Raw genomic sequence first — 25,127 nt, forward strand, 5'->3', positions numbered from 1 at the left:
TTTCTAGAGCCTTCCCATCCCACGGTGGGTGTTGGGCCCCAGAGGCTTCCAGCCTGAGCCATAGGCTTGGCTGTGCATTTCTGGGCTGATGTGGAGCTGGATTATGAGTCTAGACATCTCCAGCTCCACTTCCCCTGCTACCAGCTTGTGGTGAGGTCCTCTTGGCGTCACAGTGTCTGTGCCAGCAACTCTTGGGAAAACTTCTACTTTATCCAAGGCATTCTAATAATGTCAATCCTAGGACGAATGAAGGAGGGGACCTGTCCTCTCAGGGGTCTTGTGCCCTGGGATGAGCTTGTCCATCACGTTTCTCAGACCAGCTCTGTGTAGAGGGGGGACCTGGAGGGGCAGCCTCTGCCAGCCCCCTCCGAAGGTCCCCTGACACCATCCCTGTAGGGTGGGGGAGGTCTGCTCCCTTCACACAGGCATTTGCAAGAGGGGGCCACCCAAGGTTCCAGGGAGACGCAGGGAAGACCGGCTCCAGCATGACTTCTTGTGCTCGCCAGAGAGACAGCAACTGGCATCTTCTCATTCCTTTAGAGACAAACATACAACACTCTGTGGTTTGACCTCCCCAGGCAGTCGTTTCAAGTGCAGTGGGCACAACGGAAAGTGCTGGGGGAGTCTATGCAGGGAGGCACGGCTTAAGCCAGGGGCAGCGAGGATGACTCCCCAAGGAGGCGGTGTTTGACGTGGGGCTGCTGGATGTGCAGGACAGGAGAGATTTGGATGCACAGATAGGCAAGAGGAGGAAGTTCATGGGATAAGCACCCAGGTGAGAAAGCACAGGTGTGTCTCAGGTACAGGGCGAAGTTCCTTTTGGTGGCATGGGAGTTATTTGCAGGAAGGCACAGGCGAGGGCTCAACCCAGGAGTTTGGTGTGACAGTACCTGGAAGGGCCCTAATGCCGGGAGGGGGCGCCTGGGTTTTGTCCCCAGGAAATGGAAGCTATTGAAGATTTTTTGAGCAGGGAAGGACTGTTTGGAGCTTCGGGACGGTAATCATGTCAATAGTGGGTAGGATGGGCTGTAGCTGGGATGTTTGGAATAGAGGGCCAGAGGAGGCTGCCCCATACCCATGTGGTGACCTGGGGCCACCAGGCTGCCACAGTACAGGAGAGAGGTCACTGTGGGGAATGGAGGCCAAGGGGGCCTGCAGGAAGCACATTGTTTAGTTCCGCATCTTGTAGCTGTGTTTGCATTTAGCCATTTGAGGGCAGGGCCTTGGTCTTACTCATCCTTGTGTCCCTTAACTGACCCTGAGCCCTACAAACCCCCGCCCAGCGCCTGGACACTGCTCTTTGAGGAACAAATGGTGGTTCTTCTGTGCCTGCACATGGGAAGTCCCTCTGTGCCTGCTGGGAAGGTCTGACTCTGTGAGCCACGGCTATAGGTTGGGCTCCTCTTCCTGGCTGGGCCGCCATCCCCATGACTGTGTGGTCCTGAGCAGCTTTCCCTTTGGCCCAAGACCAGCGCTGAACTCTTCTTTCTCCAAACCTCCCCAGCAGAGCCCATAGCTTCCCAACCCTCTGGAGCCAAGAGCTACACAGCGTCTTTGCAGCAAGTTCCAGGACCACCAGAAACCATTTTGTCCACCTCTAGATCTGAGATCTTGATGGAGCAGAGAAGAAAAGCACAGGGAGAAGGAAATAATAACAGCTCCTAGGTGTGGAGCAAGAACCATGTGCTTGGCACTCACTTTGCCTCCACAACCACCCATGAGGGAAATGCTATCATTATCCTCTTTTTCACAGAGGAGGATACTGAGGTTCAGAGTGGTTGTTACTTGCACAAAGCCACAAAGCTAATGAGTGCTGGAATCCAGATTGGAACCCAGGTCCAAAGCTCTTGTTTATTAGTTTCTGTGCCTTGATATCAAAGCAATTTCCTTGATAGACAGTGGTGACAAAGGGGCCCAGACCTTAGATGTTTGTTTTTCCTTTGTTTTTGAAGAAAAGAATATTCTTTAGGATTGCTTGGTTGCAAGTGACAGAAACCCATTTAACACTTGCTTTAAAGGGAGGAGAGAGGGAGGGCTGTTTCTTGCCTTGCATACTGGAAGGCAAGGTACAGCTAGAGCAGGCTGGACCCTGGGCTGTCAGGTTCATGGCCCCCAGCCCCATACTTCTGCATATGCCAGGACATTAGCTTCACTCTTGCATACCAGATCTTCCCCTGGCCCCCAGCAACATCAGGTGCTCATTCTTACAGCATGTTCTCTCAGAATGAGGGAAACTCTTCTCTGCCAACCCAAGTTAGAAAATCCTGGAAGAAAATCCTGGGACAAGCTTCAGATTGCTCTGCCTTAGGTCATGTGACCATTTCTGTACCAAACACTAAGTCCAGTGCATGGGATGCTACAATGGGAAAAACTGGGGTCTTGTGCTCCCACCCAAAGCCAGGGGGTCAGGTGCTCTGATTGAGTGGTAGCTGCCCTAAGAAGCTCATCATTCCAAGGAGCCTTGCCCAGGAGAGGCAGTACTGTTCCTCCGTGATAGAAGGTCCTATAGGACCTGTGATTTGCTGCATTTCCAGGGTGCACTTGTGTTCCAAGTGAGTGTTTGTGGTCTGGTACAGGAGCAGGGCCCAGATGACAGCTAACATTCCTGTTGGGGGAAACAGCAATGAGAGTCCCTCTTGGCCACAACTCAGGGCCACATTTGAGAGTCTAGGCCATACTTCCTGACCAGTCAGGTGCTTAGCTCCTGACTTAGTGGTAAGTGACAGAAACACAACTCAAATTGACTTAAGCCAAAAAAATCCAAAATAAAACAGAACTAAAAAAGTCAAGATTAAGTTCTATAACTGAGAAATTCAGGGGCCTCAGATCCTGCTGGATCCACGTATTGATCCTCAGATCCTGGGATCCACCTGCTCCATGTCCTGCTTCTGTGTTCTTGATGTTGGCCTCAGTCTTGGTCTCGGGTAGGCTCCCTTGAGCTGCTGGCAAAGAGATACCAGGCTTACATCCAAACAACTGAGCAACCTTACCTAGAGGGAGGGAAAGAGAGAGAGCATACCTGATTTTCACCAATTCTAGCATGAAATCCAGGAGTGGGCTATTCTTGGTCTGGCTTGGAGTACAAGCCATCTCTGAATTGGAGCCAGGGAGGGTAAAAGGCTTTGGTCCACCAAACCTGGAGCCGATTGGGTGAGAGTGGAGGAGGGGTGGTTTCCCAAAGGAAAACTAAGGCTTTGTTACCAAAAGCAGCAGGGGAAGGGGTGCGGGGGCAGGCCAAGCAGCAGTCCACGGATGTCCCTACCCCTGCTTCTCTCCCATTCCAGCACTGAAACGATCCCCTGGCTTGCTGCTGTGTCCATCATCTTATGAAAGTTAGTTGTGTGTCTTCCCATCTTTTCTCCCTTTCTGGAAGAACATGTGCACACCTGCTACCTGCCTATCTCCCTAAATCAGCCTGTATAAGCATGCCTTCAAAGACTGTTGGGCTGGAAGGGAGCTCATTGATCTTTGCCCCCCACCCCAATATTACAGATGGTCAAACCACACTCCAGAGGAACAGTGGCCTGGGCTCAGGCAGCCAGTGAGTTAGGGCAGAGTGAGAGCTAGGACAGGGTGTTTGAACTACCAGCCAAGAGGTGTTTTCTTCTCATACTGTAAGTTGAAGTCAGGGACATCACCTCTCCCTTCCAAATTCAAAAGATAACCTTAATCAAAAGGTAACCTTAATTTAATGTTAAATTTACAACCTATTAAATGGTTGCTAAAGACTTTGAGTTTGAATATTCAGCCAAGAGAGAAAAAAGAAGGGAGGTGAGTTTATCATTAGCCAGACTCAGCATTTCCCAGTCAAATGTTAACCTTTTTTTTTTTTTTTTTTTCCGGCCCCTGGGAGGCCCTGTCCTCTGGCCAAACTCATGGTTAGTGTATTAGATGGTGGCCTACTTCCCTAAGACAGACCAGATCAGGGAGGACTCAAATGCCCCATGGTCCTGGAATTTCTTTCTTCACAAGATTCATTAATTGCAAAATTTCACTCACCCCCTTGCCTATTAGCGTCTCCCGCACCACACCCCTCCCTGCATCACACACACATTCACACATGCACACACACACACACAGGCACTTGCTAAGCTTGGGACTGGTCCTCAAGATGGGAGTGGTTTTGTTGGCGCCAAGTCGAATGGAAGACTCAGGAGCTTTCTTTGCTTTCTTTCCATGGATCACATGGATGGAGTCCAAGGCCTTTGGCTCTTGATGGCCTGGGGAAATCTCCTCTGAGCTCACTCAGATTTTCAAAATCCAAGCTGCTTCCTGCTGGGCCATGTCCAGCTCATCACTTCTCCAGGAAATTGAGTCTCTGCCTGGGGCTTCTCTGTCCCTCCACCTCTCCTGCCCTGGAGTCCAGCGCCGTCGACGTGGCAGCCACCTCTTCTTGACTGTGTCTTCTTGGGTAATCATTCCACCTTGGCTCCATCTCCCTTCTGGTAATTTCCCACCCACATAGTCACCTCCCCCGAGGCTCCTGCATCCTTCCTGGACCTGGCTGGCCTGGTGGCGCATGCTCACTTGTTCCTTCACCATGGCTTCAGCCTCTGGAACATGCATCCACATACGAAGCTCAGCAGTGCTGCTCAGTGTTCTCTCCCTGAAGACCACCTAGCTGAAAGAAAATGTTTTCATCTGCCAAGGGTTTCAGTGTATCTGCCTGTTGCAGCCTCAGCCATCCCCATGGTTGGCGATGCCACATTTGACCAAAAATAAAAGCAAATAAGAAAAGGGCTAAAAGGCACATGGTTGATTTAAGAATCAAGGGGTCCCTAGTAACCTCAGTGAGTGTGATTTTCAGGGAAGGGTGTGGGAAGTGGAAACCAAGGTGTGGGAAATAAGTGGAAACCAGGGTGGGGTGCTAGGAGAAGGGGGATAGGGCAATTGGATTGGGAGAGATCTTGTGAGAACCTGGCATCTGCAAAGGTCTCTCTTTTTTTTTCTTATTTATTTTTTATTGGTGTTCAATTTGCCAACATATAGCATAACACCCAGTGCTCATCCCATCAAGTGCCCCCTCAGTGCCCGTCACCCAGTCACCCCCACCCTCCGCCCACTTCCCTTTCCACTACCCCTTGTTTGTTTCCCAGAGTTAGGAGTCTCTCATGTTCTGTCTCCCTTTCTGATATTTCCCACTCATTTTTTCTCCTTTCCCCTCTATTCCTGCAAAGGTCTCTGAAGGAGACTTTGACAGGCAGTTGGGCATGAGAAGCAGAGTGGTTAGAGCACTGAGGGCAAGGGGTGGTGGCAGCAGGAAGTCAGGAGGCCTTGGCGTGGCCTTGGAATAAGTGCCCTCAGCCTTTCTGTAAGGGGAGTGGTGGAGCAGGCATTGTGGCACCCCCCAGAGGGATCTTCCAGCTTTGTGTGCCTGTTTGGTTAGTATCACACATACATGCTCTCTTTTTTCCTCCTTTTTTTCCCCTTTATTTTTATTGAAATATAGCCAACATAATATCCTATTAGTTCCAGGTATATATCATAGTGCTTCGATATTCTTAGACATTATGAAATCATCCCCACAATAAGTCTTCTTATAAGTCATCTGTTGCTGTACAAAGTTATTACAGTATTATCAACTGTATTCCCTATGCTGAACATTGCATTCCTGTGACTTATTTACTTTTTGAAATTTTTAAAATTTTTATTTATTTATCTATTTATTTCAAGCAGGTTCCACACCCATTGTGGAGCCCAACGTGGGGCCCTATCTCATGACCCTGAGATCGTGACTGAGCTGAGATCAAGAGTCAGATGCTAAACCAACTGACCCATCCAGGCATCCCCTTTGTGATTTTGATAATAGTCAATCTGACCAATGTGAGGTGATCTCTCATTGTGGTTTTGATTTGCATTTCCCTGGTGATCTGTATGTTGAGCATCTTTTCATTATCTGTTGGCCATCTGCATGTCTTCTTTGGGAAAACGTCTATTCAGGTCCTCTGCCCATTTGTTAATCGAGTTCCTTTGGGGGATATTAGTTATTTAAGTTCTTTATATATTTTTGATGTTAACATCTTAACAGATATATGATTAGCAAATATCTTCTCCCATTCAGTGGGTTGTCCCTTTGTTTTGTTGTTGGTTTCCTTCACTGCACAGAAGCTTTTTAATTGGATGTAATCACATTTGTTTATTTTAGCTTTTGTTGCCCCTGCCTGAGGGGACTGATCCAAAAAAACATTACTAACACCTATGTCAGCTCATTGCCTATGTTTTCTCCTAGGAGTTTATGGTTTCAGGTTTTACATTCAAGTCTTTAATCCATTGGAATATATTTTTGTGTATGGTGTAAGAAAGTGGTCCAGTTTCATTCTTCTGCATGTAACTCTCCAGTTTTTTCAGCACCATTTACTGAAGAGAGTCTTTTTCCCATTGGATATTTTTGCCTCCTTGTTGTAAATTAACTGATCATACAAACATGGGCTTATTTCTGGCTCTCTATTCTATTCCTTTGATCTATGTGTCTGTTTTCGTAGCAATACCACACTGTTGTAATAACTATAGGTTTGTTGTATAGCTTGAAATCAGGAAGCATGGTACTTCCAGCTTTGTTCTTCTTTCTCAAGACTGCTTTGACTATTCAGGGTCTTCTGTGGTTCTACATAAGTTTTAGGATTATTTGTTTTGGTTCCATGAAAAATTCCACTGATATTCTGATGCTTTGGGTAGTATGGACATTTTAATAATATTAATTCTTCCAATCCACGCGCATGGGATATCTTTTATTTGTGTCACCTTTATTTTTTTATTTATTTATTTTTTTGTGTGTGTGTCACCTTTAATTTCTTTCACCAATGCCTTTTTTTAAAAAAGTTTATTTGAGAGAGGCAGAGTGATCAAGCACAAATTGGGGAGAGGGATTAAGGGAGAGGAAGAAGCAGATTCCCCACTGAGTAGGGAACCCAACACAGGGCTCCATCCCAGGACCCTGGGATCATGACCTGAGCCGAAGGCAGACACTTCACCAACTGAGTCATCCAACTGCCCCATCTCACTAGTGTTTATAATTTTCAGAGTACAGGTCTTTCACCTCCTTGATTAAATTTATTCCTAGGTATTATTCTTTTGATGCAATTGTAAATGGGATGTTTTCCCTTAATTTCTCTTTCTGATAACTCATTAGTGTATAGAAACACAGCTGATTTATGTATGTTAATTTTTTTATCCTGCAACTTTACTGATTCATTTATTAGTTCTAGTGGTTGTTCAGCAGAGTCTTTAGATTTAGATTTTTTTTAAATATACAGTATCATGTTATCTGCAAAGAATGACAATTTTACTTCTTCCTTTCTAATTTGGATACCTTTTATTTTTTTTCTTGACTAATTGTTCTGACTAGGACTTCCAATAGTATATTGAATAGAAGTTGTGAGAATAGATATCCTTGTCTTGTTCCTCATCTCAAAGGAAAAGTTCTCATCCTTTCATTAATGAGTATTATGTTAGCTATGGGTTTGTCATATGTGGCCTTTATTATATTGAGGTGCATCTCTTCTACATCCGCTTTGCTGAGAGTTCTTATCATGAATGGATGTTGAATTTTGTCAAATGCTTTCTGTCCATCTTTGAGATTACCATGTATTTTTATCATTTGTTTTGTTAATGTCTATATCAAGTTGATTGACTCATGGATGTTGAACCATCCCTGCTTCCCTAGAATAAATCCCCAATGATGATGGTGTATGATCCTTTTAGTGTACTGTTGACCAACTTTGAAGTTTGTGGTTTGGGATTTTTATGGGGTTTTGTGGGGCTGGTGACAGGGCCCTTTCTGGAGTGCTTAGGCTTTTGGGGCTTGGCGTGTGGGAGTTCTTCATCAGGAAGTCATTAAAAGCTGGCTCAGCTTCCTCCATGAAGAGGAAGCATCAGGGCCACATCCTCAGTGGGTTTGGTCCTGCCTTTTAGAGCCTGTTTCCTGGTAAAAAGTTGACATTCGCTCAGAGTATATGGTCTAAACTCTAGAGCAGTGGTTCTAAGAGTGTAGCATCCAGACCAGCAGCACCGGCAGCATCTGGCAATTCTAAGGCCCAAATTCTCAGGCCTGCCCCAGACCTCCTGAATCTGAAACTCTGGGTGTGGGGCTCAACATTTGCATTTCTAGCAAATTCTTAGGTGGTATTACTGGTCCAGGCACTATACTTTGAGAACCACTGGCCTAGACAAGCTAGAAATTCCCTCTTCCTACAGTTATTGATGAGTATTGGTACTAGAAGGACCAGCCAGCTCTAAAGTTCTGAAGTGCAATGGTCAGGACTTACTTAGGGCTGCTTCCAGCTGGAAGCTCACTCCTGTAGGAGATGAATGCTTCTCCTTAGACAGAGAAATGCCTGTCCAGGACTGGCAACAGGGCAAACCTCTTTAGGTTCATGGCAGGGTCTTGGCAACCTGCACAGCAACTAGGAAGCGCTCTGTCTTTTGGCAGGTGTGTGACCTTGAGCAGGTAAGCAACATCTCACACTCTCAGTGTTCCCCCTGGTGAAGGGGATTTACATCTACCTCAGTTGATTTGAGGATCGATGAGTTGCCACACACTGGGCACTGCACCTGGCACATCGCACGCAGGGCTGCATATAGACACGTAGTAGGACTTAATGGTGCATCCTTTTCCCCGACTACAGCAACACTGTCTTCAGCTGCCTCTCCTGTCTTTTGCCATCCCTCGTACTATAAGCCTGGGGGTTGTTTCTCAGGCTGGGAGATCATGTGGGCCTCAGGGGCCTTATTAGCATGAAATGTCCCACATTAGAAAATTGGAGGTCACTTGTCTTCCATCTATCTTCCCTCCCAAGACAGTCACCCTTTAATGCAAAACACAGGTTCCCTGGTAGAAACTCTCTTTGCTGCCAGGAGAAAGTCCCAGATCTGCAGCCAGGTCCCGCCGGCCGGGGCTCTCTGCTCCCGGGTCTGGGCCATGTCTGCAGCCCTGCCAGGCCGCCGCCGGGCAGTGCCTCTCGTGATAAATTGGACAAGCCGTCTAGACAGTACGTGATTGTCCCTGGGTCTCGCTGCGAGGGAGGGCGGATGACGTCAGCACCTCGTGTTGGGGGCGTGCCGGCGCCAGGCAGCCAGCGCAGTCACGGGGCAGGAGGAGGGCTTCTCCCGAGCAGCCCCCGCCCCCGCAGGGAGGCTGGGCAGGGAGGCTGGGCGGGGAGGGGTCAGGGACGTGGAGCCCAGCCAGTCCAGATGAAGCCGCAGTGTCCAGCTGGGCAGGGACGGGAAACGCCCCAGCAGGGCCTGCTTCTCCTCCCTGGTGGCGCTGCCTGGGTCAGAGGCTCTGTCGTCGTCTGGGGCCATCCTGCAGCCCCAATCCATTTTGAAGGGGAGCCTGAATGGGATCACACAAGACTCCCCTTATTAAACACAAAAACAGCTCTTCCATCACCCCTTACATCTCCTGAGGGCCTACCTTCTGGCAGAGCTAAGCTTCTCCAAGGAGCTGCCTGTTACTGTTGTCTCCACCAGGGACCCCTGATTTCCTAGCTGTCAGGGGTCCCTGTCACTCGTCATCTTTCTGGAATGCTCTGATGCATCTGGCACTGCTGACTCGCCCTCCTACTTGAAGAGCTGTCCTCAATTTCCATCACACTGCTGGCCTGGGTGTCCTCCCACCTCTCTGTATCTTCTTGGTCCCCTCCCTACACCCCGCCTTCCCCTACTAGCCTTCAGTGACATAACCCCAGGGCCCTGTCCTTCCTCACTGCTCTGCTCACTCAGGGCGATTCCCTCAGAGAGGTACATCTGTCCCAAGGTCTCCAATCTACGCTTTCGTGCACAAGAGTCCCAACCCAGGCATGGCCTAGACCTCTCCTCTGAGCTCCTGACCCTTTTATCCGCCTGCCCACTGAGAACTCCCCCTGGCTGTTCCCCAGGCATCTCACACCCAGCAAGTTCAAAACCCAACTGATGAGCTTCCCCAAACCTCCTCTCTACCCATGTTCCCTTCCCTTGAGAGGTGTCCATCTATTACAGAAAATGATAGGAGCAAATGAGAAATTGGAAATATAAAGGGAAAAAAAAAACAAATTTCCATAGTCCCAGCACACACAGCAGCTACTCACTGTTTGGAGGTACCGACTTCCAGCCTTTCTATGCTTTTAGTATCTAGTTTCCCCACTTAACATTTTAGTTTAAGGATACACCAGCTATTATTGATTCTGCATAACTTATTTTAAAACTGGAGGGGCACCTGGTGGCTCAGTCGGTGAAGCAGCTGCCTTTGGCTCAGGTCCTGATCCCAGGGTCCTGGGATCCAGTCCTGCATTGGGCTCCCTGCTTATTGGGGAGCCTGCTTCCTCCTCTCCCTCTGCCTGCTGCTCCCCTGCTCATGCTCTCTCTCTCTCTCAAATAAATAAATTATTTAAAAACATAAAAATTAAAAAAAAAGTTTGGAACAGATAACGCATTCTAACAGTACAAAAGAGGATGTAGTGAAAAGCAAGTCTGCCTCCCCTACCAACACCTATTCCCTCCTCAAGGCAACTCCCTCCTTTGCATATATTTCAATGATACTGCGTGCAGCACAAGCACATGCACAGTACCACCCCCTGCCTTCCTTACACATAGAACAGCACAGCGTACACCCTGTTTACACCTTCCCCTTTCCCATATGAGATGCCGTCTTGGAAATTCTTCCCTAACTGCCCATGGAGAGCCTCCTCATTCTTGTTTCCAGACTCTTGGTCCCCTGCTGCATGGTCATGCGGTTATGAAACCAGTCCTCTGCCGACAGACATCCCTGGGTTGGCAATCCTTGCTATTATAAATCAGACTGCAGCAGAGATGCAGTGGGGTGGTGCCAGGGCGCTGGTGGGGAGTGAAGGGACGTGAAGGAAGTTATGAAGGAAGAACAGATGAGGCCTGGAGGAGGCAGAGATGAGCCTGGTAACTGGAAGTGGGGTAACAGGACCACAGGCCCCCTGTGAGTCTAGTTCTTGGCTCGTTGGCCCTGAGAAATGAGAAGCTTTTTCCTTGACCCTGTCAGATCTCCAAGTGGCAAGGCCGTGGACAAAGTGGGCTGCCTGAGGACCCCTAGGCCCTGAGTCCCATGCAGGGATCTGCCTCTAACCCCAGTGCCTGTGCTCTCCCCCCTGGCAGGTTCTGCCCATTGTCATCTTCTTCAGCTGTGTCATGTCAGTTCTGTACTATGTGGGCCTCATGCAGTGGGTGATTCAGAAGGTGAGTCCCCAAAGCCACGGCCTGGGCTCTCCAGGACCTACCTCCTCATGGGGCTTGTGTTCTCCCAGAGGCCTTGGACCCAGAGCCCGAACCCTGGCCCCTAGAGCCTGCACCTTCCCAGAACCCTGCTACAAAGGCCCACACCCTCCCACTCAGAGTCTACCATTAGCCAAACATCCTTCGCAGCGTCTCTTGTCACGAAACTCAGGAGAAACGGCACCAAATCCAATGTGGTGTTTGTGTGAGGGAAGTTTGCAGAAATGAGGTTGCCTTGAGAAGGAATGTCAGGGAAAGAAATCACTTATACCAGAAAGATCTTGAGAGACTGGATCAGTGGGCCACGTTGGCTAGACTAAGCTGGTATAAATATCAAACCCTGTGCTTATGTTCATAAAACTCTGCCGCACAAATCCAAGATGCAGGAGGCAGCACTGGACGCCAACTGGACCTGGCAGTGAGTGAGTCAGATTTTAGCTGATTGAGCTCAGAATAACCCAGAAGCAGCGGGTGGCTGCCAGAAATGCAAAAACCACCTGTGTTATAGTGAGAGTGCACAGTGAAGGGCAGGAGGGAGGGATGTGTTTAGCCCAGGGGCTATGACAACTGAGGCACCAGGGGAACAATGACAGGCCCAGACACCACGCTCTCCACAGAATGGTTGGAGGAAGGAGGGCTGGAGAGCCTGGAAAAGAAGGCTAGGGCAGAAGAGGTTAGGGTAGGAGAGCTGTCTCCAAATTCGTATAGAAGGAAGGTTAGCGAAAGGGCAGCTAGAGACATTCCTGCAGTGGGGAAAAATTCCAGGGAAGCCGACTTCATCTTGATTGAAATGACTAACTTTCTAATACAATGTTTCCCAAAGCCTTTTTCATAAAACTCCAGCTCCATCGTGGGTTAACACATGTTACTAGGTAAAGGGATCCTATTGTCAAATAGCTTTGTGAAGCTGGGCTAGACAAATTTAAACAATTTTGTGTGTATGCAGGACTTCTCAGAGCCTTTACTAAGCTGATAAGTATTTGGTAACCTCCGAGGTGTGTGTACAGCAATTCTCAAGTATACTGGGCTAGGGAATCCTTTGGAATTCATCTGTATGGAAACAGAGGACGTGCTATTTTAGAGGCGCTGCTATAATGAATAGAGCTACCCTAAGGCGGTGTGGAAGGAAATATAGGTGAGGGTTTCCTCTGCTGGGCTGGAAGTTGGAAGATTGTCAAGCACTTGCAACCCACTCCGACCCTCTCTGACTCGGGGTCTGCTGATCTCACTCTGCCTCCTAGATCAGCTGGCTGATGCAGACCACCATGGGCACCACAGCCACTGAGACCCTGAGTGTGGCGGGGAACATCTTTGTGAGCCAGGTGGGTACTGCGGCCTCCTGCCCTCCTGCTCTCAGCAGCAGCCCCAGGGAGGGCGGGTGTTCTGGGTCCCCGGAGCTCTGATTCAGTCTGTGGAAGAGATGCTTAGACATTCCACCAGGATCACCAAAGGTGACCACCGGGGATGCTCTGTGTGGGGGTGCACTGTCTGCTTGGGTCATGCCAGGGAGGACGGGCCTCTGTGTGGTGCCTCCTACAGCTCTAGGCCTCCGAGGTCTGGTCAGCTTAGAGACTCATAAATCCTATAGGTGGCGCCCACCTTCCTCCCTTCCCATAGAAACAGGCTTGAGGGCAGGAGGAACTTGCCAGGACCCCACAATGTAAGCCTGGACTCAGAATCCAGCTTTTCCCCTTCCTGGTCGGAGTTCCTTACACGACATCATTTTATCTTCTTTTTTTCCCCCGCCTCTTTCTGAAATGTACTTTCCAAAGCAAATGTGACTCTGAAGGCACCTGTCAGTCCTGAGCCCCTTTCAGAAGGCCTAGCCCTCCTGGGGGTGAAGCCAGGGTAGGGAGTGCCCTTGCCTGGGAAGGAATGGCATGATCTGGCTTGTGGGTTTTTTAAAACTTATTTATTTATATTTTAAAATACTTTATTTATTTGACAGAGAGAGAGAGAGAGAGCCCAAGCAGGGGGAGCAGCAGAGGGAGAGAGAAGCAGACTCCCTGCTGAGCAGGGAGCCCAATGCAGGGCTCGATCCCAGGACCCTGGAATCATGACCTGAGCCAAAGGCAGACACTTAACCACTGAGGCACCCAGGTGCCCCTCTTTTGCCTCATTTTAAAAATCATAAGGGATTCAAGACAATTTATCTAAGAGCACATCTGTCTTAAATGGCTTAAAAAAAAAAAAAACCCCTTTGAAAGCAACACACTGGTACTATAGCCAAAAAAGATGTAAATTTTCTTCAGTTTCCTAAACTGTCCAGTGAAATACAACATCCCTGGGGCAAGGATGTCTTTTGATGACTCCAGTGTTGGTCCCATGGGCTAGGTCCCCGGAATGGGCTTGGGAGTCTGCCCTTCCTCCCCCAGCTCCAGCCATACCCCATACTGGCCTGCTCCCAGGTCCTCAAAACTGCCCAGCTCAAATCTGCCACAGGGCCCTTGCTGTGCTACCAAACTCAACAGCTGGCGCCTGTGGTCTCAGCTCTAATGTCACCTCCTAGGAAGGTCTTTGCTTGTTACTCAGTTCTAAATACCCTGCAACCACTAGGTATTTGCCTGCACATATCTCCATAGCTTTTAGCACAAAGATATGCTATTTATCTACTTGGTTCCTGTTGATTATCTGTTTCTTCCTACAACCCACCGTCCTCCACAGCTCCCAGGATAAAAACTCCTTGAGGACAGGGGCTCTGTCTTGTTTACCCCCACCATCTCTATTCCATAGAACATTCTGGAACACGGGAGGTGCTCAATAATTTTATTAAGTGGATAAATGAGTGGCTCCAGGCTTCCTCAGATGCCCTGGAGTAAACACATCACCTAATGCCCATTCCCTTTCTGGCAAACCCATGGCTTTACTGAAAGCTCAGGCCCAGAGTTACATCTGCTTCTGGCCCTTTGCGTGAACAGGAGTGATTCTCTGAACCTCTCTAATTCTCTGTTTGCTCTCCTGGGAAATGGGGGTGACCACTTCTTTCTCAGAAGGTCATGAGTGATAAATGCAGGGTACTTCGTGGGGGTGCTAGGATGTAGTGAGTACTTGACACAGGGGAGCATCATCAGGCCAACAGGAAGGGCTGGGGGTCCTTCCATAGAGGCAGATGAATGCCAAGGTTCAGGGAGGCCCAACCAAGTACAGACCACGGTCCCAAACCCACCTTGCTGTCCCTGCCCCTGAGATCCCCAGGACCCACAGTGACGTGCCCACTCCTGGGGGGAGGGAGGACACTCTGGTGCCCGCACTGGCCTGGCCAGCTCTGGTTGTCTAATATCTTTCCTGTTTGCAGACCGAGGCTCCTCTGCTGATCCAGCCCTACTTGGCAGACATGACGCTCTCTGAAATCCATGCTGTCATGACCGGAGGCTACGCCACCATTGCCGGGAGTCTGCTGGGTGCCTACATCTCCTTTGGGGTATGGAGAGCTCTCCCTTTGCTTGCTGAAAACCTCAAGAACCCATAACCCTCCTTTGTGGGAGCCCCACATAGCCCATGGCTAGAGGCAGCCTAGAGTCTTCTCTCCTGGGTTGTCTGGAACCTGGGCTGTGGTGATGCTCCCGAATAAGGCCGGCCAGGTGGGCTGGACCCTTCGGGGTTCTCATGTGGGCCAGTGGGGGCAAGGGTTCCCAGTGTTCCACCTACTGAACACTTCTCATGGACCAGGAAACTGCTTGGTATCTCAGCATCCACATTTTACAGATGAGGAAGTTGAGGCTCAGAGAACAAGTGAGATGCCCCAGCCAGGATTCAAGCCCACATCTGACTGTAAGACTCACACACACAGTCGCTCATCTGGGCTGTTCCTGAAGCTCTGTCCTACTCCTTCTACCCTCCTCTTCCCCACGCCTTTGCTGGGTACAAATCCGCCCTCAGTTCCAAAATTATTGCTTGTGCAGCTTTTGAGCGCAATACATTTCTAGGTCAAATTCCAATGGTGTGACTCGAGCCCTTACACCAATTCCAATACTGCGTGGCAAGCAGAGATGAATCTTCCAATGCGTCCCCTGCAAAGCGCCTGGTAATAGCCTCTGCATTTGTTCAAGCTCTGTACTTTTTTGTACTTTCACATGCAAATCTTTAAAGACCTTACTGTTTTTCATAACTATCAAAGAAATATTTGCTTCTTGCAGAAGTGAAGTAAAAAGGAAAAAAAAAAACACTTCAAATCCACTTCTCAAGGGAACTGCTTTTACCAGATTAGATTAGAACGGCAGGTCTCTAACTGGCAGCTTGTTAGAAATGCAAATTCTTGGGCCGCACCCTAAACTGGCTGAATCCGAAATGCTGGGGATGGGGCCCATATCCTGTATTACAACAAGCCTTCAGATGAGAATCACTGACTTAAAATACATCATTCTTGATCTTTCTGTGTAGTCATTTAAGTATATGTACCTGAATACACACATATTTGCTTTTGCTTTTTTACTCAAAATGAGATAATTCTACCAATGCTTTTAGGCAGTTTGCCTTTTTCTTGCAAAATTCTGAGCATGGCAAAAAATCCAGAAGTATAAGGAAAAGGTTGACAGAGTTACTAATAAAAATGAAAAACATCTGTATGGTGAAAGTCACAATTTTTAATAAGGTTAAATGATTGAGACTGTTCAGGTGAAAATAGTTCATAAATCATAAAAAGATATTCCAGCTCACTGATAGTTCAAAGAAACTAAAACAATAGTGACTTCTGTTTCTTCTAGAAGATATGCATTATTTTATATGCCACTAAATGGCAAGGCTTTGGAGGCACTCTTGACAGGAGTGTAATGCGTGTCACCTTTTGGGAGAACATCTGTCAGTTTTAAAATACTCTTTCCCAGGGCACCTGGGTGGCTCAGTCAATTAAAGATTTTTTTTTTTTTTTATGAGACAGAGAGAGAGAGAGAGAGGCAGAGACACAGGAGGAGGGAGAAGCAGGCTCCATGCCGGGAGCCCAACACGGGACTCGATCCCAGGACTCCAGGATCGCGCCCTGGGCCAAAGGCAGGTGCCAAACCACTGAGCCACCCAGGGATCCCCTGGCTCGGTCAATTAAGCATCTAACTTTGGTTCAGGTCATGATCCTGGGGTCCCAGGATTGGTTCTCCTGCTTGGCAGGGAGCCTGCTTCTCCTCCTCCTCCTGCACCCTCCCCCACCCCCCACCCAGGTTGTGCTCTCTCTCTCTTTCTTTTTTTTTTTTTTTTTTAGACTTTTTTTTTTTTTAATTTTTATTTATTTATGATAGTCACAGAGAGAGAGAGAGGCAGAGACACAGGCAGAGGGAGAAGGCAGGCTCCATGCACCGGGAACCTGATGTGGGATTCGATCCAGGGTCTCCAGGATCGCGCCCTGGGCCAAAGGCCAGCGCCAAACCGCTGCGCCACCCAGGGATCCCTCTCTCTCTCTTTCAAGTAGATAAAGAAAATCTTGGGCAGCCCCGGTTGCGCAGCGGTTTGGCGCCTCCTGCAGCCTGGGGTGTGATCCTGGAGACCTGGGATCGAGTCCCACATTGGGCTTCCTGCATGGAGCCTGCTTCTCCCTCTGCCTGTGTCTCTGCCTTTCTCTCTCTCTCTCTCTCTCTGAGTAAATAAATAAATCTTAAAAAAAAAAAAAACATTAAAAAAAGAAAATCTTTAAAAAAAAAACTCTTTCCCTTTGATCCAGTTAGGAATATTATGATACAGAAATATTTTCAGGGGCACCTGGGTGGCTCAGTCAGTTGGGCGTTTGCCTTCAGATCAGGTCATGATCTCAGGGTCCTGGGATCAAGTCCCACCTAGGGCTCCCTGCTCAGTGGGGAGTCTGCTTCTCCCTCTGCCTCTGCCTGCTGCTCCCCCTGCCTGTGCTCTTGCTCTCTGTGTCAAATAAATAAATAAAATATTGTTTAAAAAAGAAATATTTTTATAAGTGGTCAAAAAATGTTAAATTCCAACATTATTTGCAATAACAAACAAAAAAGGAAAGAAAGAGCAACAACCTAAGTGACATCCATATCATGCACCATCACTCACCCTCTAGAGTGAGGTGGGCCTCCTTGGTCAGATGGAGAATGAGGACTGTCTTCCACTGTGCAGGGTCTCCTGAGGGATGCTCTGTGTGTGTGTGTGTGTGTGTGTGTGTGTGTGTGTGTATGTGCGTGCACGCACCTGTGTGTGCGTAGGGGGGAGTGATGCTAGAATAACTGTCCCCTCCTCTGGTCCCAAATCCTACCTGTCTTTTTCACTTCTGTTCTCAGGAGTGGGCAAGGGGTTGAGCCAACCTGCCCTAAGTCCCTTCTTCCTTCGGCACAGGGGTCACACAGCTAAGCTCAGCTGCAGATACATACAGAGCTGCTCAGCCCCCAGCAGAGTGGATGCTGTGTGACTTTTCCAAAAGGCCCCTCCTGCTCTCGGTCTTCTCCACTTGGCATTCCCCCAACCAGAATTTTAGAGATTGTCTGGTTCCCACTTATACCACGAAGGCATGGAGAGAGCCCATCAGGGCTGGTGCCCCGCCTCAGCCCCCCCCACCCCAAATTGATTTTGGAAGGAATTTGATATTTCAAAAACGGAAACTCAAAACTCTGTTCCTGAAACTTTTTTCATGGTGGTGTGTTGGGGGAAGAGGTCCCATAGTGTTGTTGGGACTTAGCACCTTTACATGTCTTGACATTGCTCTGGGTTGCTCAGTTTATTTTTTTATTTTTTAAAAGATTTTATTCATTCATTCATTCATTCAAAACACAGAGAGAAAGGCAGGGACATACACAGAGGGAGAAGCAGGTTCTCTGCAGGGACCCCAATGTGGGACTTGATCTTAGGATCCCCAGGATCATGACCTGAGCCCAAGGCAGATACTCAACCACTGAGCCACCCAGGTGCCCCTCCACAGCCAGGTTAAAGAATGGTATTCACTCCACTGCATAAGCCTTGGTACCATTACTTAAGACTAAAATCCTGGGAGAAAAAAAATAGTAAAAAATAAAATAAAATAAAATAAAATAAAATAAAATAAAATAAAATAAAATAAAATATCAAATCAAATCCTGGGCGAACTCTCCCTATTCCACAATTTGCCTTGCAACTTAGCTTCCTTTCCTTCTTGTCTCATGCCAGAGTCCAGGCCCAGCCAGGCCAGGTAGTCAGGCCTCCCCTGAAGGGACCTGGGTGCCCACTTCCCTTTAGCTCAACAGAATGTGCAGAAGCCACCAGATCTCCATGCACAGGCTCTGGTACGAAGCACCAGTCCCCATGGCCCCCCCATGGCCCACCCAGGTGAAAAGCACCCTAAAGACCTTCCTTCCCTCCTTCCCTCCCTGGCCTTAAATCTGGTATCGGAGAAGCTCTCTTCTGCCCCCACCTGGCTATTGGCTGCCACTGCAGCAGCCCCAGGGCTCTCGGGGGCAATGGGGCGGCTTCCTACTCTCTCCCCTTCCTTTTACTCCCTCCCTCAGGCAGCTCCTCACTGTTACCTCTGACTCAGCCCTCAGCCCTTGAATTCCAGAAAGATCCCTCTTGCACACTCCTCTTTGTTGCTCAACCGGCTCCCTTTGCCCTGCACTCCTCCTGCTGGATACTTCTAGACCTATACTGTCCGATGCAGTGACCACTAGCCATGTGTGGCTACTGAGCCCTGGAAATATAGCTAGTCTGAAATGAGATGTGCTATGAGACTTCGTATGGAAGAAAATGGGTATAGTTCATTAATAAGTTTTATATCGATTACATGAGTGGAAAGATAATGTTTTGGATATGTTAAGTAAAACGCATTACCAAAAATAATTTCACCTGTTTCTCTTTACTTTTTTAATTGGCTACTAGAGAATTTAAAGTCATAGACATGGTTCTCATTATATTTGTATTGGACAACACTGGTCTCGACCTCCCCTGCTCTGAGGCCTCGGGGATCCACTGAATTCTTTCACTGTGATCTCCATATACATCGGCCTTTTCACCATAGTTCCCCAAAACTCTAAAGCAGGCCCCAGCCCTCTCCACTAACCCCAGAAACTGGTCTCTCTACCCATCCCTTTGGCTCAGGGGCCCTTGTGAGAGGAGCTGTGAACACAGGCTAGGCAGGGTCACACTGAGGGAATCAGCCACTGATGTTCTTCAAACAATAGGGCAAGAGCAAGGGCCCCTAGGATAGGGTCTGTGAGGTTCTGAGCAGGGCCACCCGAGAGTCTACTACGTAGTTTCCACATCTGTAAAATGGGCAGAATTACTGCCCACCTCATGGCAGTTTAAGAATTAAACGCAGTAAGAGGAAAGAGCACAGTGTTGAAAAAGTGGGAGTTCTTTCTCTGACATATTAGGATCTGAAATCCATCCTTCTGAAACTGGTCCATTTTATGCTTTGTAGTTGTATGGATTTCTTCTTCCTTTTTCCGTAAAGGTTTTTTTTTTTAAGATTTTATTTTTTTATTTATTCATGAGAGACACACACAGAGAGAGACATAGGCAGAGGGAGAAGCAGGCTCCCTGCCGGGAGCACAATGTGGGACTTCATCCCAGGACTCTGGGATCACGACCTGAGCCAAAGGCAGATGCTCAACCACTGAGCCACCCAGGTGCCCCAGTAAAATTGTTTTTGATGGAGGGCTTATACCCTCTATCCCTCTCCACATGGGACACCTTTGGGTAGAGCAGCAATAGCCCAATGTCCCAATACTGGGACAGAAGGCATTCCTGACTGTATGCCTGTAAGCAGGACTGGGGGTGTCACAGCCTGAGGAGTAGCTGGCAGTGAGGAGGTGTGTGTGGACTGACCCAGTGCCCCAGGGAGGCCAGCCTGGGCAGAACTCAGCCCCTTACAAGCTGAAGTGACCAGCTGGAACATCTGAGGCTATGGCCATGACTGGCCCACTCAGATGGTGCTCAGGAATGTGACAACTGCAGGATGCATTCCCTGCTCAAGTTGGCAAACCTCCAAAGCAGAGGAAGGGGGAGAGTCTTGCCTGACAGAGGAGGAAAGCCCAAGATTCCAGGTATGGCACAGTCCCATGTGGGGACTGGGCAGCCCCGAGGAGGCCAGTGATGTCCCAAAGCCCAGCCCAGAACATCCAGAGAGGACACCAGCCCTGAGGCTGGTCTCTTCCCACAAGGAGCAGAGCCTCCCACCCAGGATCTGGGATGGGGTGTGCAGGAGGTGGGTGTTGGTGCTGATACTCATATTTAGGAGTGTCTACTCCCCATTGAGAAGAAACAAAGAAAGTTGAAAAGAACAGGAAGGAGGACAGACATCACACTGTTTCAGAGCCTTAGAGGGTCTCCCAGGCCTGGCTCCTCGTCATCAGTCCCTGGCACCTCCACGGGCTTCTTTGGCTCTCTGCTTTTATTAGCCTGAACATGTAGTTTTAACTCCTCTCCTTTTTTTCCCCCTTTTTAGATAAAATTAAAGAACTATAGTTGATTTGTTACAAACTTTAGGGAGAAAAAAGTCTATTTTATTTTTCTGCCTATAATAATAGTGACACGTAGTACTGTGGACATTTAGAATTACACCAAAGAGCAGAAAGAAGAGAAAATCACCCTGGTCCCATGATCCAGGGACAGACATCTGGTTGACATTTTGGTGTGTTTCTTTCTGGTCTTCTCATGCATAGTTTTGGAGGGGGTTTTCTCCCCCTTCCCTATCATTGTGTTTGTGCTCTATATGTAATTTTGTGAATAGACCCCCATGTTATCACAAGGCCTTGGTGATCATCATTTTGGATGACAGTGTGACAATGCTTAGCTGTTCCCTTGTTAAATGTTTGGGTTGGTTCTAATTTTTCCCCTTGATAAATAAGATGGTGTTGGAAAATATCCCATCTATCTCTGGGGAAGAAAACAGGGAAGCAAAGGGTTTGAGGCCACAGTGAGGATAAAAATTCAGGAAGGGGGGGTATGCCTGGGTGGCTCAGTCCATGAAGCGTCTGCCTTTGGCTCAAGTCATGATCCCAGGGTCCTGGGATGGAGCCCCATGTTGGCTCCCCGCTCATCCGGGAGCCTGCTTTTCCCTCCCCCTCTGCTACTCCACTTGCTTGTGCTCTCTTGTTCTCTCTGTCAAATAAAATAAATAAAATCTTGGGATCCCTAGGAGGTGCAGTGGTTTAGCGCCTGCCTTTGGCCCAGGGCGCCATCCTGGAGACCCGGGATCGAATCCCACGTCGGGCTCCCGGTGCATGGAGCCTGCTTCTCCCTCTGCCTGTGTCTCTGCCCCTCTCTCTCTCTCTCTCTCTCTCTCTGTCTCTGTGTGTGTGTGACTATCATAAATAAAAATAAATAAATAAAAATAAATAAATAAATAAAATCTTTAAAAAAATTTCAGGAAGGAAGAGTTCCAGGGGCTCACCTAGGTTGCTGTGTCCTCTGCTGGGAGGGTCTTCTACAGCATGGCTCCCAGAGACAGACCCAGGGCCGGAGGATGGCTGTCCTAGGCAGCAGATTTCCTAAGAGCTCTCTGACCACAGGAGAGTGATGATGGGCTGCCTTGAAGTGGTGAGCTCCCTGTCACAGTAAGTGTTCAAGGCAGGAATCCTATAGAGGAAAGACATTCCTATATTATGAGGTCAAATTAGGTCACTCTGGGCTCCATCCCAACCCTTGTTTTGTGAGCTTTGTCTGGAACCATCACAAACCCTTTGGCCGCTGGTGGACCAGCCTCCAGATGACCGGCGACAGAGGCAGCCCAGGAGGGAAGGAAGGACTTTGGCCTTGAAGCCCAAAGACTCTAATTCCTTCTCTGTCTTCACTTCGGGCAGGTCACACTCACCCCCGTGGGGTAACACTGCTTGCTCTGCTCACTTACAGAAGGTGCTGGAGGGAAACAGAGGTTCCGAGCGCACAGCCCGTGCCCCTTTACGCTGAGGTTATTCTGACCGTGGTCAGGGCGACACAGCCCCGCGGTACCGAGGACCCCGCGCGGGGCGGAGCACCAGGCCCCCTGCCCTGGGCCGCCCTCCCGCGGTGTCCCTGTCCTGGGCTCCCGAGGGGAGGGTAAGGAGGCCTGTTCCCACCTGCAGATCGACGCTGCCTCCCTGATTGCCGCCTCCGTCATGGCTGCCCCTTGCGCCCTGGCCCTCTCCAAGCTGGTCTACCCCGAGGTAGAGGAGTCCAAGTTCAGGAGCCCCGAAGGGGTGGAACTGACCTGCGGGTGAGCACCGCGGGCTGCGGCCTGTGGGGGGGAGGGGGGAGGGGGAGAGGGGGAAGGGGGAGGGGGAGAGGAAGCGGAGGGGGAGGTTGGGGGAGAGCAGGAGGAGAGTCTGGGCGAGCAGAGGGGGAGGGAGGGAGGGAGAGAGGTGGGGAAGGGGAAGGCCGTGGTGGGCCTGGAGGGAGCAGGAGACGGTGAAGCAGGAGCAGAGCCCCAGGCAGGGGGCACCCGCAGCTTCTCTCTGTCCAGCCCCAGGCTCTCTCCTGGTTCTCTGCCCCACTTGTGGCTTCAGTCACAAAACACTCGGACTCCTGTCCTGCATCTTAATTTCCAGTCTGGGACCAGGGGGGACACCCTGGTTGGGGATGCAGCCTGTTTTGTGGGCCCTGGGAAGGGTCCTGAGAAGGCTCCGGGCCACCTGTTCCCTGAGCCTTGAGCTCCCACCACCAGGGTGTCAGGCCCCCGCTGACCCAGCACCGCCCTGGATCTCACGCACCTGCTAACACCTCTTCTTCGCAGCCTTAACCACTGTGCGGCATTTACAGCGTTAGAAATGTTGAAAAGGCACCACTTTTGACAAATGTGCTTGGGGATGTGATGAGTAGCCCCAACCTCACAAATTCCTGGAGGTCTACAGCAGCACTGCCCTGTAGAGCTCTAATGTGAGCCACATCCATAATTGTACATTTTCTAGTAGTTGTGTTTTTAAAGATTTTATTTATTTTTTATTTGAGAAAGTGAACGAGAGGAGTGGTGGGGGAGGGGCAGAGGGAGAAGCAAGCACCCTGCTGAGCAAGGACCCCCCCCCCCCCAATGTGGGCTCCACCTGGGATCCCTGGATCACAATTTGAGCCAAAGGCAGACTCTTCACCGACTGAGCCACCCAGGCGGCCCCTGCTAGTTGTTCTTTTAAAAAAGTCAAAAGAAACAGGTTGATTTTAATAAAATATTTTTTAATCCAGTGTGTCCAAACTATCATTTCAACATTTCAACATGTAATCAATATAAAACATTATTAACGAGCTATTTCATGTTCTTTTTTTTTTTTTTTTTTTTTTTTTTTGGTACTCGATCTCTGAAATCTGGTCAGTGTTTATACTTATAATACTTCAACACCATCCAATCCAGCCACCTTTCAAGTGCTCCGAAGCCACATGTGGCTGGTGGCTCCTATGTGTGGACACAGCTGCGCGCCAGCAGTCCAGGTCTCATCCTAGTGCTGGGACCAGCCCCCTTCTCCCCCTGGGTCTCAGAAAGAAAACAAGGACCCTCTGCTCTGAAACACTTTGTTCAAGGGTCCTCTCTGAGCCTATGGGATGAGGAGCCCCACTGTTTGTGGAGACAGGCCAATCATGGTACTTCTTGGCCCCCCAAACAGAGATGCTCAGAACCTCCTAGAAGCAGCCAGCAGTGGAGCTGCTGTCTCTGTGAAGCTGGTGGCCAACATCGGAGCCAACCTGATTGCCTTCCTGGCGTTGCTGGCCTTCATCAATGCGGCCCTCTCTTGGCTGGGAGCCATGGTGGGTGTCCAGGAGCTCAGTTTCCAGGTATAGCGGGGCTGCCCCTGTAGCCCTTGAGGGGTGTGTGGGGTGGGGTGGGTGGACACCCCACAGAGCCCCGGGCGGCCCTGGTCCCAGCAGCTGCCCTTGCCTTGTGCCTCAGCTCATCTGCTCCTACGCCCTGCGGCCTGTGGCCTTCTTAATGGGTGTGGCCTGGGAGGACTGCCCGGTGGTGGCTGAGCTGCTGGGAATCAAGCTGTTCCTGAACGAGTTCGTGGCCTACCAGGGGCTCTCCCAGTACAAGCAGCGCCGCCTCTCTGGAGCTGAGGAGTGGGTCGGCCCCAAGAAGCAGTGGATCTCTGTGAGTGTCCCAGTCCCTTCCCTTGGGGCTTGATGCAGCTGCTCCTGAGCCCCCTGGCGGCTGCTGTCTGGGCTCCCAGATAGGCAGGGGACACACCGAGGTGGTGCCCAGCCCCCCATTCCTACTGCCCTGGGCGATAAGACAGACCGAAGCCTTGTTAGGAAGCTTCCTGCCCAAAGCCCTGTTAGGAGGCTGAGCAGCAAGGAAAGGGCCTCGTTTGTTGGGGAGACCTGCAATCTCGCTTTGGATGGGCCACCATCCTGTGTGGCTTTGGGACGGCCGTGGCGCCTTGCCTCTCCTAACTGGAAACCAGTGTGATCCGTGCCACAGCTGCACTTAGAGCGACACGTGTGAGCATCCAGTGAGCAGAGGGAGCAAGATGGGGAGGCCCCACCACATTCACTGCCAGTATACTGCATTCAGCTCAGGAGGTGGCTTTTTCTGTGAAAATCTATTTCTAACAATTAGGGGCACCTGGGTGGCTCCATCAGTTAAGGGTCTGACTCTTGGTTTCTGCTTGGTTCATGATCTCAGGGTCATGAGATCAAGCCCTGTGTTGGGCTTCTGGCTCAGCGGGGAGTCTGGTTGGGATTCTTTGTCTCCCTAGGCTCCTCCCCACCCTGCGAGCATGTATGCTCTGTCTCTCTCACTCTTAAAAAAAAACAAAACAAAACTCTAAAAGCTCTGTAAGATGAATGTTTCTAAACACATCAAAGCTCTACGTAGCATCACTGAGAATAAAACCATTACCTGTCCCCTCACCATCCAAAAATAGCAGCTAGGGGTGTTTTATGCGTTTTCTCCCATTCTTTCTTTAAGACGGAGTTTCCAGTTGTCATCACAGGCATCCACCCTGTATCAGAGCCAGCTTTCTCCGTACCTAGTGACAGAAACATTGTTTTTGATGTACAAGTTCTGACATATTTAACCAATCCCTTGCTGTTGGGCTCATCGG

The 25,127-nt window shown here is 49.5% G+C and overlaps 1 protein-coding gene across 5 annotated transcripts in view; it reads left to right on the plus strand.

Moving 5' to 3' along the window:
• Positions 1 to 25,127, plus strand: part of SLC28A1 (solute carrier family 28 member 1) — a 59,070-nt gene that overhangs the window by 19,033 nt on the left and 14,910 nt on the right. For 4 of the 5 annotated variants that reach the window (XM_026000552.2, XM_072737357.1, XM_072737359.1 and 1 more), the window contains 6 exons: positions 11,101 to 11,181; positions 12,459 to 12,539; positions 14,513 to 14,638; positions 22,185 to 22,315; positions 23,691 to 23,859; positions 23,975 to 24,172. In XM_026000552.2, coding sequence (XP_025856337.1) covers positions 11,101 to 11,181; positions 12,459 to 12,539; positions 14,513 to 14,638; positions 22,185 to 22,315; positions 23,691 to 23,859; positions 23,975 to 24,172 — 786 coding nt within the window. The remainder of the gene's footprint in view (positions 1 to 11,100; positions 11,182 to 12,458; positions 12,540 to 14,512; positions 14,639 to 22,184; positions 22,316 to 23,690; positions 23,860 to 23,974; positions 24,173 to 25,127) is intronic. The other variant, XM_072737358.1, reaches the window with a different exon arrangement.

Source organism: Vulpes vulpes, chromosome 14, assembly GCF_048418805.1.
Source record: "Vulpes vulpes isolate BD-2025 chromosome 14, VulVul3, whole genome shotgun sequence".
In the NCBI taxonomy this organism is placed as follows: Eukaryota; Metazoa; Chordata; class Mammalia; order Carnivora; family Canidae; genus Vulpes; species Vulpes vulpes.